This window comes from Mustelus asterias, chromosome 25 (assembly GCF_964213995.1).
Source record: "Mustelus asterias chromosome 25, sMusAst1.hap1.1, whole genome shotgun sequence".
NCBI lineage: Eukaryota > Metazoa > Chordata > Chondrichthyes > Carcharhiniformes > Triakidae > Mustelus > Mustelus asterias.
In genome coordinates, this window is record NC_135825.1 from 5,397,668 (window position 1) to 5,413,130 (window position 15,463).

A 15,463-nucleotide genomic window follows, 5' to 3' on the forward strand; every position below is an offset into this window, starting at 1 on the left:
TTGGCTCTCAAATGCTTTCTGAAAGGGGAGTTAGGGATGGATAATAAATGTGGGCCCAGCCAGCGGCACTCACATCCCAGAAAATGAATGAAAAAAAATAGTGGGCACCTTCTTTAGGGTGGGGGTCAAGGGTCCTGTGCCTATTGAAAGTACCTCCCTCAATGTGCCTATTGAAAGTACCCCCCCCTAAGATGGCATCCTACCTATAACCCCCCTCCTCCCCCCCCCCCGGCCACTCTAACCCGGCTCCCCATCCCTCTCAATAATACCATTTCTTGCTGATAATATCATCTCTGGCCTTTCGATGCATCCTTTGCACTAAAAGGAGAAAAAAGAACTGAAGGACTCGTCTGTGGAGAACTTGTCTCTTTAAACTATTCCAGTCAATCCAGTCATTAGAAGTTAACAGCATCCATTTCACGGTCGTGCACTTGAATTTGAATAAAGGATGTACGCTTTCAGAAATAGAACAGTTACTTTGGCGAAGTCAAACAATTCTCCTGAGAGTTAGATTGAAAACTACTCTCTCACTAATGTCATCTTTTATGTGACCTGCTCCTTCTCAGTGCCTTTCTGAGCAATGATTGACGCTGTGGGTATGTCCTTCTCTTCGCTTCGCACAGTAATTATGTTCAGATAATCTGATAATAATCCTTAAAGAATGAACCCTATAGGAGGTGAGTTTCAGTATTGCCTCTGGGGTGGATTGAGTTGAGTTGGGTGTGATGTGATATGTTGGATGAGATGGGTTAAAAAGTGATGGAATCATAGAACACCTACAGCGCAGAAGGAGGCCATTCGACCCATTGCGTCTGCACCAACTCTCCGGCAGAGCATCTTACCCACCCACCACTCACCAGCAACTCCTCCCCCTGAAACCCCATTCTTTTATCCTGCTAATTCCCCTAACCTACACACCTTTGGACACCAGGGGGCAATTCCGCATGGCCAATCAACCTAACCTGCACAACCTTGGACACTAAGGGGCAATTTAGCATGGCCAGTCCATCTAACCTGCACACCTTTGGCCACCAAGGGGCAATTTAGCATGGCCAATCCACCTAACCCCTGCACCTCTTGGGATACTAAGGGGCAATTTAGCATGGCCAATCCACCTAACCTGCACATCTTTGAAGTGTGGGAGGAAACCGGAGCACCCAGAGGAAATCCAAGCAGACACGGGGAGAAGGTGCAAGCTCTGCAGAGACAGCCACCCAAGGTCAGAATCTAACCTGGGTTTCCTGGCGCTGTGAGGCAGCAGTGCTAACCACTGTGCCACCGTGCCGTTCTACGGGGTGTGCTGTGAGGGGCGGGATGGAATGGATTGGTGTAAGTTTTGAAGGAATAGGGTGCGATGATTTGGGAAGGGATGGGGTAGGTTAGTTGAGGGGGAATTGGGGTGGGTTGGGGTACGGTCAGATGTAATGGGAGGGCACGGATTGGCTTCAGAACGGATGGATTGGAAAGGAATGGATTGGGATGGGATTGGTGGAATGGAATGGGGAGAGGGGGGAGGGCGCGGTGGTGGGATTGTTTTTTTAAATCTTTAGCCAGATACTTTGGCCAGATGTGAAAGATGAAAATTATCACCCAGGAATGTTGGTACTGGCTGGGGACATTTAATCAACTTCATCAATGAGGTGTAAAGGGTTCCAACCTGGCCGTGAAGGCGAGAATTTCAAATAGAATTGTAGAATTTATCATATTTATGCATGAAATGGAAAACATTAGAAAGCTTCTGCTTCCTCTACGGGAATTCACATAGGAACTCTTCAAGCAAGGGGTTATAGATATCGAGAATGCTTGTTGGGCCAAGTGTCAAATATTGAACTAAATAATGTTTAAATTTCCATCACCATGTTTGGCAGCTTCTCCCAAGTATTTATCACTCTCTGAAAACCTTCCACTGAATATCTAGTCCAAATGCTCTTTTGCTAATTGATATGGTTTCAGCACATTCAGTATATTCTCCTTTATGTGACTGAGAGATAATTGGCAAAATAAAGGCAGAGAAATTACGAGGAACGATAAATGCCCTTTGAGTAATTATGATCTGGAATGCGTTGCCCGCAAGGGCAAGGGAAGCTGATCTAGCAGCAACTCAAAAGGGGATTTGACAAGCACTTGAAAGAGAAACCAGCAAGATTGTGGGGAATTAGCAGGGAGAATTAATTGGATAGTTCATTCAAAGAGCTGGCACTCGGTGCTGGGGCCAATGGACTCATTCTGTGCCATATAATTCATAGAATCATAGATTCTCCAGCAGTGTAGAAGGAGGCCATTCAGCCCATCGAGTCTGCACCGACAACAATCCCACCCAGGCCCGATCCCCGAAACCCCGCATATTTACCCCGCCAATCCCTCTAACCTACACATCCCAGGACACTAAGGGGCAATTTAGCATGGCCAATGCACCTAACCCACACATCTAAGGAGTGTGGGAGGAAACCGGAGGAAACCCACGCAGACACGGAGAGAATGTGCAAACTCCACACAGACAGTGACCCAAGCCAAGAATTGAACCCAGGTCCCCGGAACTGTGAGGCAGCAGTGCTAACCATTGTGCCACCGTGCCACCCAAAATTATTTTGTGTTGTGGGTCCAAGTATGTGGCTATGTATATGTGCTTGTGTATAACTATCTATCTGTATTTTATTTACTGTGTGTGTGTATGTTTGTGGGCACGTCTGTACCTCTGTATGTCTGTGTGGAGTCTGCATGTTCTCCCCGTGTCTGTGTGGGTTTCCTCCGGGTGCTCCGGTTTCCTCCCACAGTCCGAAAGACGTGCTGGTTAGGGTGCATTAGCCATGCTAAATTCTCCCTCAGTGTACCCGAACAGGCGCCAGAGTGTGGCGATTGGGGGATTTTAATGGTAACTTCATTGCAGTGTTAATGTGAGCCTACTTACGACACTAATAAATAAACTTTTAAACTTTGCGGGCGAGATTTTCCGGCCACACTTGTCCCGAAACTGGAAATTCCCGCCTAAGGCCAATGGACCTTTCCATGGTCTGCCCCTTGCCTGCTCCAGTTCTCGTGATGAGTGGGATGCTAAAACCTGCCCCGGTTTGTGCCTATCTCTGTTTGTGGACAGTTCTATCTGTGTGTTTTAATGTTTAACTCTCACTGTCGCAGGGAATGTCAACCAAATCAGCATTTCACCGCGCAACAGATAAGGTGCCAAAGAGATTCAGCAGAAGGTTGACAGGGATGAGGAATTTCAACTATGTGGAGAAACTGGGAAAGGTGAACTGTCCTCCTTAAGGCAGAGAGGGTTCAGAGGAGATTCAGTAGAGGGGTTGAAAATCATGAATGGTTTTGATTGAGTAAATCAAGAGAAGATGTTTCCTGTGGCAGAAGGCTCAGTAACCTGAGGACACAGATTGAAGAAGATTGAGGATAGGAGAGAGGCCACAAGAGGATGAGTTCTCATGCAGTGGGGTGTTGTGATCAGGAACGAACTGCCTGAAGGCTGGTGGAAGCTGATTCAATTATAACTTTCAAAAGGGAATTGGATAAACACCCGAAGAGGAGGATGTGAAAGAACAAGGGTCAATGGGACTAATTGTTTCATTATATCAAAGATCTAGCCCAGACATGATGGGCTGAATGTTCACCTTCTATTTTGCATCATGCTCCAATACTGTATGTGCAGTGATGATTTCACAATGCAAGATAGATTTGATTGGATCAGCGTACTTTCTCTCTGATCCCTGCTTATTAACAGTAATGGTCCATAATTCATGCATTTTGACCTTCCTACTCAATTGTCTATCATTTGGGACCTTGCACTAGCTCCCTAAACTCACAAATTTTATCCCTTAATTGAGCATGTTGCTTGGTGGACACAGACTCCATCACAGAGTAAAGAACAAAGAACAGTACAGCACAGGAACAGGCCCTCCGGCCCTCCAAGCCTGTGCCGATCGTGATGCCCTAACTTAAAAAAACTTTCTGCCCTTACTTGGTCCGGATCCCTCGATTCCCTCCCTATTCAAGTACCCATCCAGATGTCTCTTAAATGTTGCTAATGTTCCTGCTTCCACCACCTCCTCTGGCAGCGTGTTCCAGGCACCCACCACTCCCTGCGTGAAAAACTTCCCCCGCACATCTCCCTTAAACTATCCCCCTCTCACCTTGAACCTGTGTCCCCTTGTAATTGACATTTCCACCCTGGGAAAAAGCTTCTGACTATCCACCCTGTCTGTGCCTCTCATAATTTTGTAGACCTCTATCGGGTCTCCCCTCAGCCTCCGTCTTTCCAGTGAAAACAATCCTAGTTTATTCAACCTCTCCTCATAGTCAACACCCTCGAGACCAGGCAACATCCTGGTGAACCTTCTTTGCATTCTCTCCAAAGCTTCCACATCCTTCTGGTAGTGTGGCGACCAGAACTGCACGCAATACTCCAAATGCGACCTAGCCAAGATTATATATAGCTGCAACATGATTTCTCAACTCTTGTACTCAATGCCCCGGCTGCTGAAGGCAAGCATGCCGTATGCCTTCTTAATCACCGTGGTCACCTGTGTTGCCACTTTTAGGGAACTGCGGACCTGTACGCCCAGATCCCTCTACACATTGGCAGCAGTGTGTACTATCTACAAGATGCATTGCAGCAACTCACCAAGGCTCCTGCGACAGAACCTTCCAAATCCCAGACCTCTGTCACAAAGGAGGACAGGGGCAGCTGATTTTTGGGAACACTACCATCTGCAAGTTCACCTCCAAGTCAGTCCTTATCTTGACATAGGAATACATCACTGTTCCTTCACTGTCACTGGGTCAAAAACTTGGAACTCCCTCCCCAACAGAACAGTGGGTGTGCCTTCGCCACATGGACTAAAGTGGATCATGGCACGGCGACACAGTGGTTAGCACTGCTGCTTCACAGCGCCAGGGACCCGGGTTCAGGAGTGCTCACATCACAAGAGCAAATAAAAGAAAAGAGATGAATTCCAGATCATTCTTCACTGCCAGAATATGCCCAGTGTGGATTTGTGTTAATAAAGGACTTTGCTTTCTAACCAGCGATGTCGTGAATTCTTGATGTGGCCTTGGGTCCCCCATCACTTCAGGCAACTATTCACTGAGAAAAAACGAAGGAATTTTATAAAGAAAGAAAAAAAAAATTGCAGTCCTGATTGTTCATTAAGTAGGATGTTTTTCAATAGAATACATGACAGTTTGACAAATGCATTGAACACTTTGTTCTTGCTCTCCTCCATTGTTTCACCTCTCCAGTCTTTTTCTCTCTCGACTCCTGAATGTCAAATCTCTTTGGATACAGTTCCACAGGCAGCAGCCCTCTACAACTATCCAATATATCTGCACTCCTCCCATCCTGTCTTCTTGTACATCTCCAATTTGATTTTTGTCCCCCAGTTGGCAGCCAAGCCTTCAACTGCCGGGGTCCTAAGCTCTGGATTTCCCCCGATAAGCCTCTAAGGTTCTTCAGATCTCTTTCTTCTGAGAAGGTGGTCCATTAAGCCTCACTCTTCGGTCACCTGTCTTATAATCTCCTTACGTGGTGAACGGTGGAGAGCTTTTTCCCAGGTCGGAGGTGACGATCACGAGGGGTCACGGGCTCAAGGTGAGAGGGGCGAAGTATAACTCAGATATCAGAGGGATGTTTTTTACACAGAGGGTGGTGGGGGCCTGGAATGCGCTGCCAAGGAGGGTGGTGGAGGCAGGCACGCTGACATCGTTTAAGACTTACCTGGATAGTCACATGAGCAGCCTGGGAATGGAGGGATACAAACGATTGGTCTAGTTGGACCAAGGAGCGGCACAGGCTTGGAGGGCCGAAGGGCCTGTTTCCTGTGCTGTACTGATCTTTGTTCTTTGTGGTTCGGTGCCAGTTCCTTATCTGACACCACTCCTGTGAAGTGCCTTGGGATGTTTTACAATGTTAAAGGTGCTACATAAATGCAGGGTAGAATGTATCATTGCACGATACCTCAAAATAACACCAATTCTTTTGAACCCTTTAGTTAAGGCTTATTGAGCAGAGCCTTTTGTTGGACTGATCATTAAACAATGTCACACATGTAACATTCACCAAAATTATGCCAATCAAACACTGGGGCAGCAATCACATCACATGAGTATTCACAAACCAGCGAACATGACATTTAGCTTTTGCACTGAGGTATAACTGGGAAAGGAAGAAGACATACCTTGGTTGAAGCAGATGTTCGGACTGATAAGAGGGGATCATCCAACAGGTAGGACAATCCCTACAACATCAACAGGAGACAAAACAGAAGAAAATCAGTTGTACCATTTTGAATTTCAAGTCATTAATCTTAGCATTGTAATTCTTTCAGCCACACCAGTGAGAAAGGAAGAGTTTGCAGTGGGTACAATTCATCATCACATTCTTTAATCTTAACCATTATCTCACCCAGTCTGTGTGGAGTTTGCACGTTCTCTCCATGCCTGCGTGTCCGGGTGCTCTGGTTTCCTCCCACAGTCCAAACATGTGCGGGTTAGGTTTATTGGCCATGCTAAATTGACCCTAGTATAAGGGGGATTAGCAGGGTAAATATGTAGGGTTATGGAAATAGGACCTGGGTGGGATTGTGGTTGGTGCAGACTCAATGGCCGAATGGCCTCCTTCTGTACTGTACGGATTCTATGGATTCTATGATTCAATTGCTATACTAACCTATCAGAAACAAATGTGTCCTTGATAAAGACTTTGCAAGCAAATTATTTTATGCTCATGTGATCTCTGTGGCACAGTTTTATACTTTTCTAGTGTTAATTTCATTTGCTGCTAGCTATAGGAGATCTGTTACTTTGTGGAGTTAATGGACCTTTTGTCTATTTAGGTTCTCATGGGATTTTAGACTAGGTATGCAGAGTCATGTGAGTTTTCGACTAGGTCGATTGACAGGGGCAGAGTCATGTGATTAATGGGAGGAGCTAAGCTGGCAGGAAAAACAGTTTCATTTTCACTTAAAAAAACAGGCAGTTGCTGCCTGGGCTGCCGAAAGATAGCAGTGTCTCTCTTTGTCTCTTTCTCCAAAGGCTTTCTGAAAGCTCCAAGCTCGGTAACCTAAGACAAAGCAAGTATGCCTGTTTTCCTAACTAATTATAAAGAGAGGTTTAAGTCTATAAAATAAATATTGCTGACTGGGACTAACAGTGTTTAGCAGTTAAGAATTGTGCCTGTCATGTTTAAGCATTGTTCAATTGTTAAAAATTAAGCTAATTCATTTGTTATAGTTAAACTGTATTAGTAGATAAAGTTTATTTTGATAAAAGCTTCCTAGTTTGTCAGTAGAATCTTACCTGGAGTGAAACAGCCTATCCTCACATTAATGTCAAATTAGAAAAAATGTTGGGGTCAAGTCTGGCTTCATTACATACCTTGGGGTTCCTGATCTGGCACCCTAACGCAAGCAAGTTGCACACAGCAAACAGAACTTAGAGGGAACATTGCTTCATGCATCATTAAAACACAGTTATTGTGTTCTCCATTCTTTGGTTACTTCATTCAGTAAAGAGTAACCTTTTCAAGGGTTTTTACTGCCTGAATAGAAAGTTGAAGTTCATGTCAATTCAGTGATTTCTACTTGATATCCATCATAGGTCATAGAATCATACAGTGCAGAAGGAGGCCATTCAGCCCATCGAGTCTGCACCGACCACAATCCCAGCCAGGCCCTATCCCTATAGTCCCATGTATTTACCCTAGCTAGTCCCCCTGACACTAAGGGACAATTTAGCATGGCCAATCCACCTAACCTGCACATCTTTGGAGTGTGGGAGGAAACCGGAGCACCCGGAGGAAACCCACATAGACACAAGGAGAATGTTCAGACTCCGCATAGACAGTGACCCGAGGCTGGAATCGAACCCGGGTCCCTGGCACTGTGAGGCAGCAGCGTTAACCACTGCGCCACCGTGCCACCCCCGAGTCAGTGAGGACTTCAACAGCACGCCTTACAGAGGAACAGGGGATTACTGACAGCAACATCTGGGCATTACTGAGAGCAACATCTGGATTTCTGCATTTAAACTGCGCATGTCTGCTTCTCAGACGCCGCTGTCAGTTTCATAAGAGTAACAACGGGGAACACTGATAATTTCTCTGTCATTTATACTGCAAAAGACCAAGCATAGTCTTCATCACTTGCATTTTAATCGGTCAAGAAGTGTAATTAATTCAGCGTCCCCATTGTTGGTAATTAGAAAATTGCTGCTTGCTGTGCGTTAGGAGCACTCACAATTTTGGGCTGCAACAAGTATTCAGTGAAGAGTTCACACTTGTTATGGTGTAATTAACTTTTATATTTAATTACCTCTATGTGGGAAGTTTTCAAGCCTGCCTTGAAATATGAAATGGGGAATCTGCAAGTTCAGTGGCAAATGCACATAAGTAATAGTCTTGTGCAGTTAGAATCATAGGATCCCTACAGTGCAAAAGGAGGCCATTCAGCCCATCGAGTCTGCAATGACAACAATCCCACCCAGGCCCTAACGCGTAACCCCACATATTTACCCCGCTATTAGAAACATAAAAACATAGAAGATAGGAACAGGAGGAGGCCATTTGGCCCTTCGAGCCTGCTGCACCACTCATCATGATCATGGCTAATCGTCCAACTCAATAGACTAATCCTGCGGCACGGTGGCACAGTGGTTGGCACCAGCTGCCTCGCAGTGCCAGGGACCTGGGTGCAACTCCGGTCTCGGGTCACTATCTGTGCAGAGTCTGCACGTTCTCCCTGTGTCTGCATGGGTCCAAGTGCTCCGGTTTTCTCCCACAGTCCGAAAGACGTGCTGGTTAGGTGCATTGACCATGCTAAATTCTCCATCAGTGTACCCGAACAGGTGCCGGAGTGTGGCGACTAGGGGATTTTCACAGCAACTTCATTGCAGTGTCAATGTAGTTCTGACACTAATAAATAAACTTTAAACTTTGCTTTCTCCCCATAACCTTTGATCCCATTCACCCCAAGTGCTATATCCGGCCGCCTCTTCAATACATTCAATGTTTTGGCATCAACTACTTCCTGTGGTAATGAATTCCACAGGCTCACCACTCTTTGGGTGAAGAAATGTCTCTTCATCTCCGTCCTAAATGGTCCATTCCGAATCCTCAGACTGTGACCCCTGATTCTGAACTCCCCCACCATTGGGAACATCCTCCCTGCATCTACCCTGCTCATCCCCCTGACGTGAAGGGGCAATTTAGCATGGCCACTCAGCCTAACCCACACATCTTTGGAGTGTGGGAGGAAACCGGAGCACCCGGAGGAAACCCACGCAGACATGGGGAGAGTGTGCAAACACTACACAGACAGTGACCCGAGGCCAGGAACTGAACCCGGGTCCCTGGCGCTGTGAGGCAGCAGTGCTAACCACTGTGCCACCATGCCGCCTCGTTCAAAGAATTGAAAAGCTAAATCGCTCAATGCGTGGAGTGGCAAATTGTGAGGACGGGGAAGGCTGATAGGAACATATGGAGCAATAAGCATCAATGAACATCATTAACACGTTGAGCTTTTCTCACTGGTTCTCGCTTTGTATTAGTGTGTACGGGCTTTATTAAAACTAAACCAGAACATAAAATAAATTAGGAGACACTTAGCCAGAGTTAGCAACCACCCCTGTGAATGCTGAGCTAATTTGACAGTCCATCTCGGATTATTATAGAAAATGGACATTAATAGATTTATAAGTGAGAATTAAATTGTTCGGAAGATACCTATAATGGATCAGTGCAGAGGTCACAGTGTAGTATAAGGTGATATTATGCTATTGGATTTGAATTTTTTCTAATCCCATTCTTGCTTCTTGGTTATTCTTGATTGGCCATGCAGGGTCTTGGCTTCAGAAGTCAACTCCAATTTTCAGCACTTTATCGCAAAGAGCGACCCTTCACTTGCGATTACCATCAGGCACTGAGGGACCCTCACAGCCAAGCCTGATACAGCCCTCTCCCGTTGCAGACACACAAAGAAACAGGCAGAGATGGAATACAGATAAAAATAGCGCACTTTTAAAGATTACAATTAATTGATACCCTGATTTATGACTTCCACAAGACAGGCCTGTGCTTTCTTGACTGGCTTTGGTGATTTAAAGTTGAAGTGAGGGTCTGATAAAGTGAAGGATTCACAGTAGCCTGTGAGGTCTCTTGTAGTCGAATTCTCCTCCAATTCAATTTTCAAGTTTGCTGACGACACCACCGTAGTGGGTCGGATCTCAAACAATGACGAGACAGAGTACAGGAATGAGATAGAGAATCTGGTGAACTGGTGCTGCAACAATAATCTCTCCCTCAATGTCAACAAAACAAAGGAGATTGTCATCGACGTCAGGAAGCATAGAGGAGAACATGCCCCTGTCTACATCAAAGCGGACGAAGTCGAAAGGGTCGAGAACTTCAAGTTTTTAGGTGTCCAGCTCATCAACATCCTGGTCCCTACATGCCGACATTATGGTTAAGAAAGCCCACCTACGCTTCTACTTTCTCAGAAGACTAAGTAAATTTGGCATGTCAGCTACGACTCTCATCAACCTTTACAGATGCACCATTCTGGCTATATCACAGCTTGGTGTGGCTCCTGCTCTGCCCAAGACCGCAAGGAACTACAAAAGGTTGTGAATGTAGCCCAATCCATCACGCAAACCAGCCTCCCATCCATTGACTCTGTCTACACTTCCCGCTGCCTCTGCCACTGCCAGCATAATTAAGGACCCCACGCACCCCGGACATTCTCTCTTCCACCTTCTTCTATTGGGAAAAAGATACAAAAGTCTGAGGTCACGTACCAACCGACTCAAGAACAGCTTCTTCCCTGCTGCTGTCAGACTTTTGAATGGACTTACCTTACATTAAGTTGATCTTTCTCTACACCCTAGCTATGACTGTAACACTACATTCTGCACTCTCTCCTTTCCTTCTCTATGAACGGTATGCTTTGTCTGTATAGCGGACAAGAAACAATACTTTTCACTGTATGTTAATACATGTGACAATAATAAATCAAATCAAATCAAATCCAGGAAGTTGGTGTTATCAGGAAACTGGAACAGGTTACAATCTTTGACTGCTTGATGATTTGTAGCTAGTTTCAGAGTCTGGTTCTGGGATGAGCTAATGACTGATGTTTCTTAAAAGCCAAAGGCGACCCATCGTTTCCCTGGAGCTTTTGTCTTATCGATGTTGGCGATCGTCCAACCGGAATGGTTTGGAAGTTCAAAGGCATCACTGCACGATAGGAGACAGATGATGATCTTTCACATTTAACTGGTGGATAGCTGGTTTTATCAGCTTCCTTTTGTTGAACTGCCAATCGTAGACTCTGGGTGCGATTTTGAGCTGGCGCACCCCATCTGCAGGAATGGCCGAGTGCGTTCAAAATCCAGAAAGCAGGATTCGCACCGGAGAGCTTCCGAGTTCCTTCCCCGCCCCTCACTGTGACATCATCAGGTTCATGCCCATTATGGGCATTAACCTGCTTTAATTAATTTAAATTGATTTCAATATCATTAACCCGCCTCCCTCCATATACTAACAACCCCCTGCTGAATATTGATGCAGCTCTGACGTGACATCATAGCTTACAACAGGTTCACCTTGGTGTGAACCCGTCATGCGGGTATATCCGGGGTCGTTACGGCAAGTATAGCCCCCCCGGGGGAGAAGGGGTGGCACAGTAGTTAGCACTGCTTCCTCACAGTGCCAGGGACCTGGGTTCGATTCCTGGCTTCGATCACTATCTGTGTGGAGTTTGCACATTCTCGCCGTGTCTGCGTGGGTTTCCTCCGGGTGCTCCGGTTTCCTCCCACAGTCCAAAGATGTGCGGGTTAGGTGGATTGGCCATGCTAAATTGCCCCTTCGTGTCAGGGAGACTAGCTGGCATGAATGTATGGGGTTATGGGGGTAGGGCCTGGGTGGGATTGTGGTCGGTGCAGACTTGATGGGCTGAATGGCCTCCTTCTGCACTGTAGAATTCTATGATTCTATGACATGGCCAGACAATGGCCTGGCTATGCCCTCGGCACTGCCCCTTTGCCTCAGGTTGGCACTGCCAGGTTGGTACCATGCCACCCTGGCAGTGCCAAATCTGTGCCAAGAGGCGGGCCCGAATGGGAGCCTCAGTGGGAGGAATCCCTTTAGATTTGTTGTGGGCCAGGAGCAGGCAGGGGAGCAGGGAATACTGGCATCGGCCTTTCTGGGATGTGGGTGCTGGCTCCCATTGTGGGGTGGGGGGACTGAAGGGGCTGATGATTAGGATGGGGGGGGGCGGTGTGAGTGTGCAGAGAAGTGCTGACTCTTATTGGGGATGGAGAGGAGAGCCCCTGAGTCCTCCGTGTGGATTGGGAGGAGGTTTACTTAGGTTATGATTGGGCCATCCTTAAAGATGGCGCTCCAATCTCTGTGCAGCTGGGATTTGCTGGTAAATTGAGACTCCGCCCCCTTGCATGACGGCTTAAAACACACCCCTTTTATACTTTTTTGGCAGCGTGTCATAGGACCTGGAGAGCAAACCAGCTTGTTGCGGGTTGACCTCGGGGCTCTCCCACTCCCACGAGAGGGGGCTGGAAATCTCCTTGTTGCTCTGGAAAACTTGGAAATCGCTCTTAGGATGGTGATTTCTGGCACCTCTCTGGTAAAATTCTTTATTATTGCCTGTGTTTTGTAAAACTTTTGAAATGGCCTGACCTCGTTAAAATCCATGTCCCTTGAACACTGGAAGCTTTCAAAACACAGCAGCATTCTATTCTACAGTCGAGATTGCCCTAGGTTGATTTCAGAAGCCCCATGTGTTACCGGACCTCTTTGAAGTGCTTTGAGTGACAGGAGCTGTCAGTTTCAGTAGGGAGACCCCCTAGCTTTCTCTCATAAGTCCCAGCTGCTCTGAAACCTTTGTGAAGTGCTTTGGCTGACAGGAGCATTCAATTTCACTAGATCACTTTTCCCACTTCAATGAGCTCCGAAAGCTCTTATAAATGCTTTGACTGATGGCTCCAGAGCAGATCAAAGAGGGGATTAGCCTAGGTTTGTTTACACAAGGAACTGCTAAAAGCTTTTTTTGACTGACAGCTCCAGGGCAGGGCAAACAATTCATTGTTGATTCAATCAGTTCACACTCCATTGAGCCTGAAGGGCTTCCTCTTTTCACCACACCTGTTCTCCATTTTTTTAACACTGCTGTCTCCGCCCCAAGACTCTGAGCCTTCCCAGAAAGCAGATGTTTTCTAATGCTGTGTTTTTTGTACCATTGGCTTTTTTTAAACTTGCCTGCAAAGCTTCTCACTGAACCTATGAGCTTCATATTATTGCCTTTTTCTCTCCTTTTTTACTCTGTCAAACTTCAAGGTTGGCTAGGTGGGGGTTTTTATTTTTGAGATAGAGGAGGCTGAGCGAAGATTTAATTGAAATACATAAAATAATGAGGGGGCCACGACACAGTCGATATAGAAGGACCCATTTCTGAAAGCAGAACAGTCACCGGGGGCTTAGATTGAAAATGTTAGGCTGAAGGATTAAAGGAGAATTGAGGGAAAATTATGTTAACCAGGAAGTGAGGAGGGGGCAGAAAGCTTCTAAAACATGCACCGCACGGTTATTCATTGTAGGTATCATAATCTACAGAGCCACTGCCAAGGGCTGAAAAATGAATTTCTGTCAGCTGGCAGACATCTGATGGGCTGAATGGTCACCACTGCTATTATTTTCTATGAAGCTATAGCCAATCTCCTCACCTCATTCAATGAGGCCCTCAGAAGGATCATTCATATTAGTTAAATAAGACATCAAAATAATTTTGCCATTGACATGTGAGATGAGGACGCAGAATCCTCAGTTATTCTGAAGGAAGGAAAAGCAGGAAGCGTTCTTGAATGTCAGCTGATCACTGATTCAGGAGCCTCACACGCCTGGCACGTTAGGCCCAGTGTGATTCACGCGGGGGGCATTTTTCTGAGTTTCTAAAGTTGTTGAGTCCCACCTCAGTAGCTGTCAGTGGGAAACGCATTGATTTTCCTGCTGCCGGCAGCACTTAGAATTCATTCAGGAGAATCACACCCCCTATTTTACAATTACATCCAGCACCTTATGCTTGTCCAGTTTACTGTTTAAACATTGCTTTATGATTAAAACTTTTTGAATGATCCAATAAGTTGAATTAAGCAGTGTAAAAAAAGATTTCAATGTTGGCTAATGTTTTTATTCATTCATAGGACATGGGCGTCGCTGGCTGGGCCAGCATTTATTGCCCATCCCTAGTTGCCCTTGGAGGGCAGTTGAGAGTCAACCACATTGCTGTGGCTCTGGAGTCACATGTAGGCCAGACCGGGTAAGGACGACAGATTTCCTTCCCTAAAGGACACTAATGAATCAGATGGGTTTTTCCGACAATGGTTTCATGGTCATCAGTAGATTCTTAATTTCAGACTTTAAAAAATTGAATTCAAATTCCTCCATCTGCAGTGGCGGGATTCAAACCCGGGTCCCCAGAACATTAGCTGAGATTCTGGATTAATAGTCAAGCGATAATACCACTAGGCCATCGCCTCCCCTAAATGAAACAACTTTAAATAAGGGTTACAATGAGTTTAAGTGGACTTTTGCTCCCTCCACATTATCGTTTGAATGTTAGGCACTCACCACAGGAACATCTGCAGACTCTGGGTCTTAACATGAAGCAGAAGGGGTTTGCAGTATTGTTAATGCGTTAAACACATTCATTTGTGGACCTAAACTATAAACTGTTCAATGGAAGGGAATTTTAAATCTTTGATTCACATCAGATGGGAGTGGAGCAGGCACAGATACTAAGAGGATGCACAACCAGACACATTTTGGAAGATTGGCAAGTTTGATAGCAGAAAAAAGGCAGAAAGAATAGCAGAAAAATTCCCTGGCCCCATCCAGGTCCACTTAAACCTCAGCTTTGATAGCAACTTGCACCTGAGGGTTTGGATCAGTGATGGGCAATCTAAGCTAGTGAGTGGGCTGCATGAGTGATCCTCCTTCATCTGAGTGGGCCGCAAGGTTGAAATCATAATGAGTTACAGAAAATGCTTAATCATTTATATATTTAAAGTTTAAAGTTTATTTATTAGTGTCACAAGTAGGCTTTCATCAACATTGCAATGAAGTTACTGTGAAAATCCCCTAGTCGCCACACTCCGGGTACACTGAGGGAGAATTTAGCATGGCCAATGCACCTAACCAGCAAGTCTTTTGGACCGTGGGAAGAAACCGGAGCACCCGTTGGAAACCCACGAAACCCTTGAAGGAGCAGCGCTCCGAAAGCTTGTGATCCCAAATAAACCTGTTGAACTTTAACCTGGTGTTGTGAGACTTCTTACTGTGCCCACCCCAATCCAACGCCAGCATCTCCACATCCAATTTACACACCATCCTGACTTGGAAATATATTGTTATTCCTTCACTGTCGCTGGGTCAAAATCCTGAAATTCCCTCGCACCC

General features: G+C 45.9%; 1 protein-coding gene across 3 annotated transcripts in view; it reads right to left on the minus strand.

Annotated features, from left to right (window-relative positions):
- kcnd3 (potassium voltage-gated channel, Shal-related subfamily, member 3) overlaps window positions 1-15,463 on the minus strand; it is a 369,716-nt gene that overhangs the window by 8,853 nt on the left and 345,400 nt on the right. The window contains exon 5 of one of the 3 annotated variants that reach the window (XM_078242017.1): window positions 6,180-6,239. The exons of the other annotated variants lie outside the window; for them this stretch is intronic. Coding sequence (XP_078098143.1) covers window positions 6,180-6,239 — 60 coding nt within the window. The remainder of the gene's footprint in view (window positions 1-6,179; window positions 6,240-15,463) is intronic. 3 annotated transcript variants of the gene reach the window in all.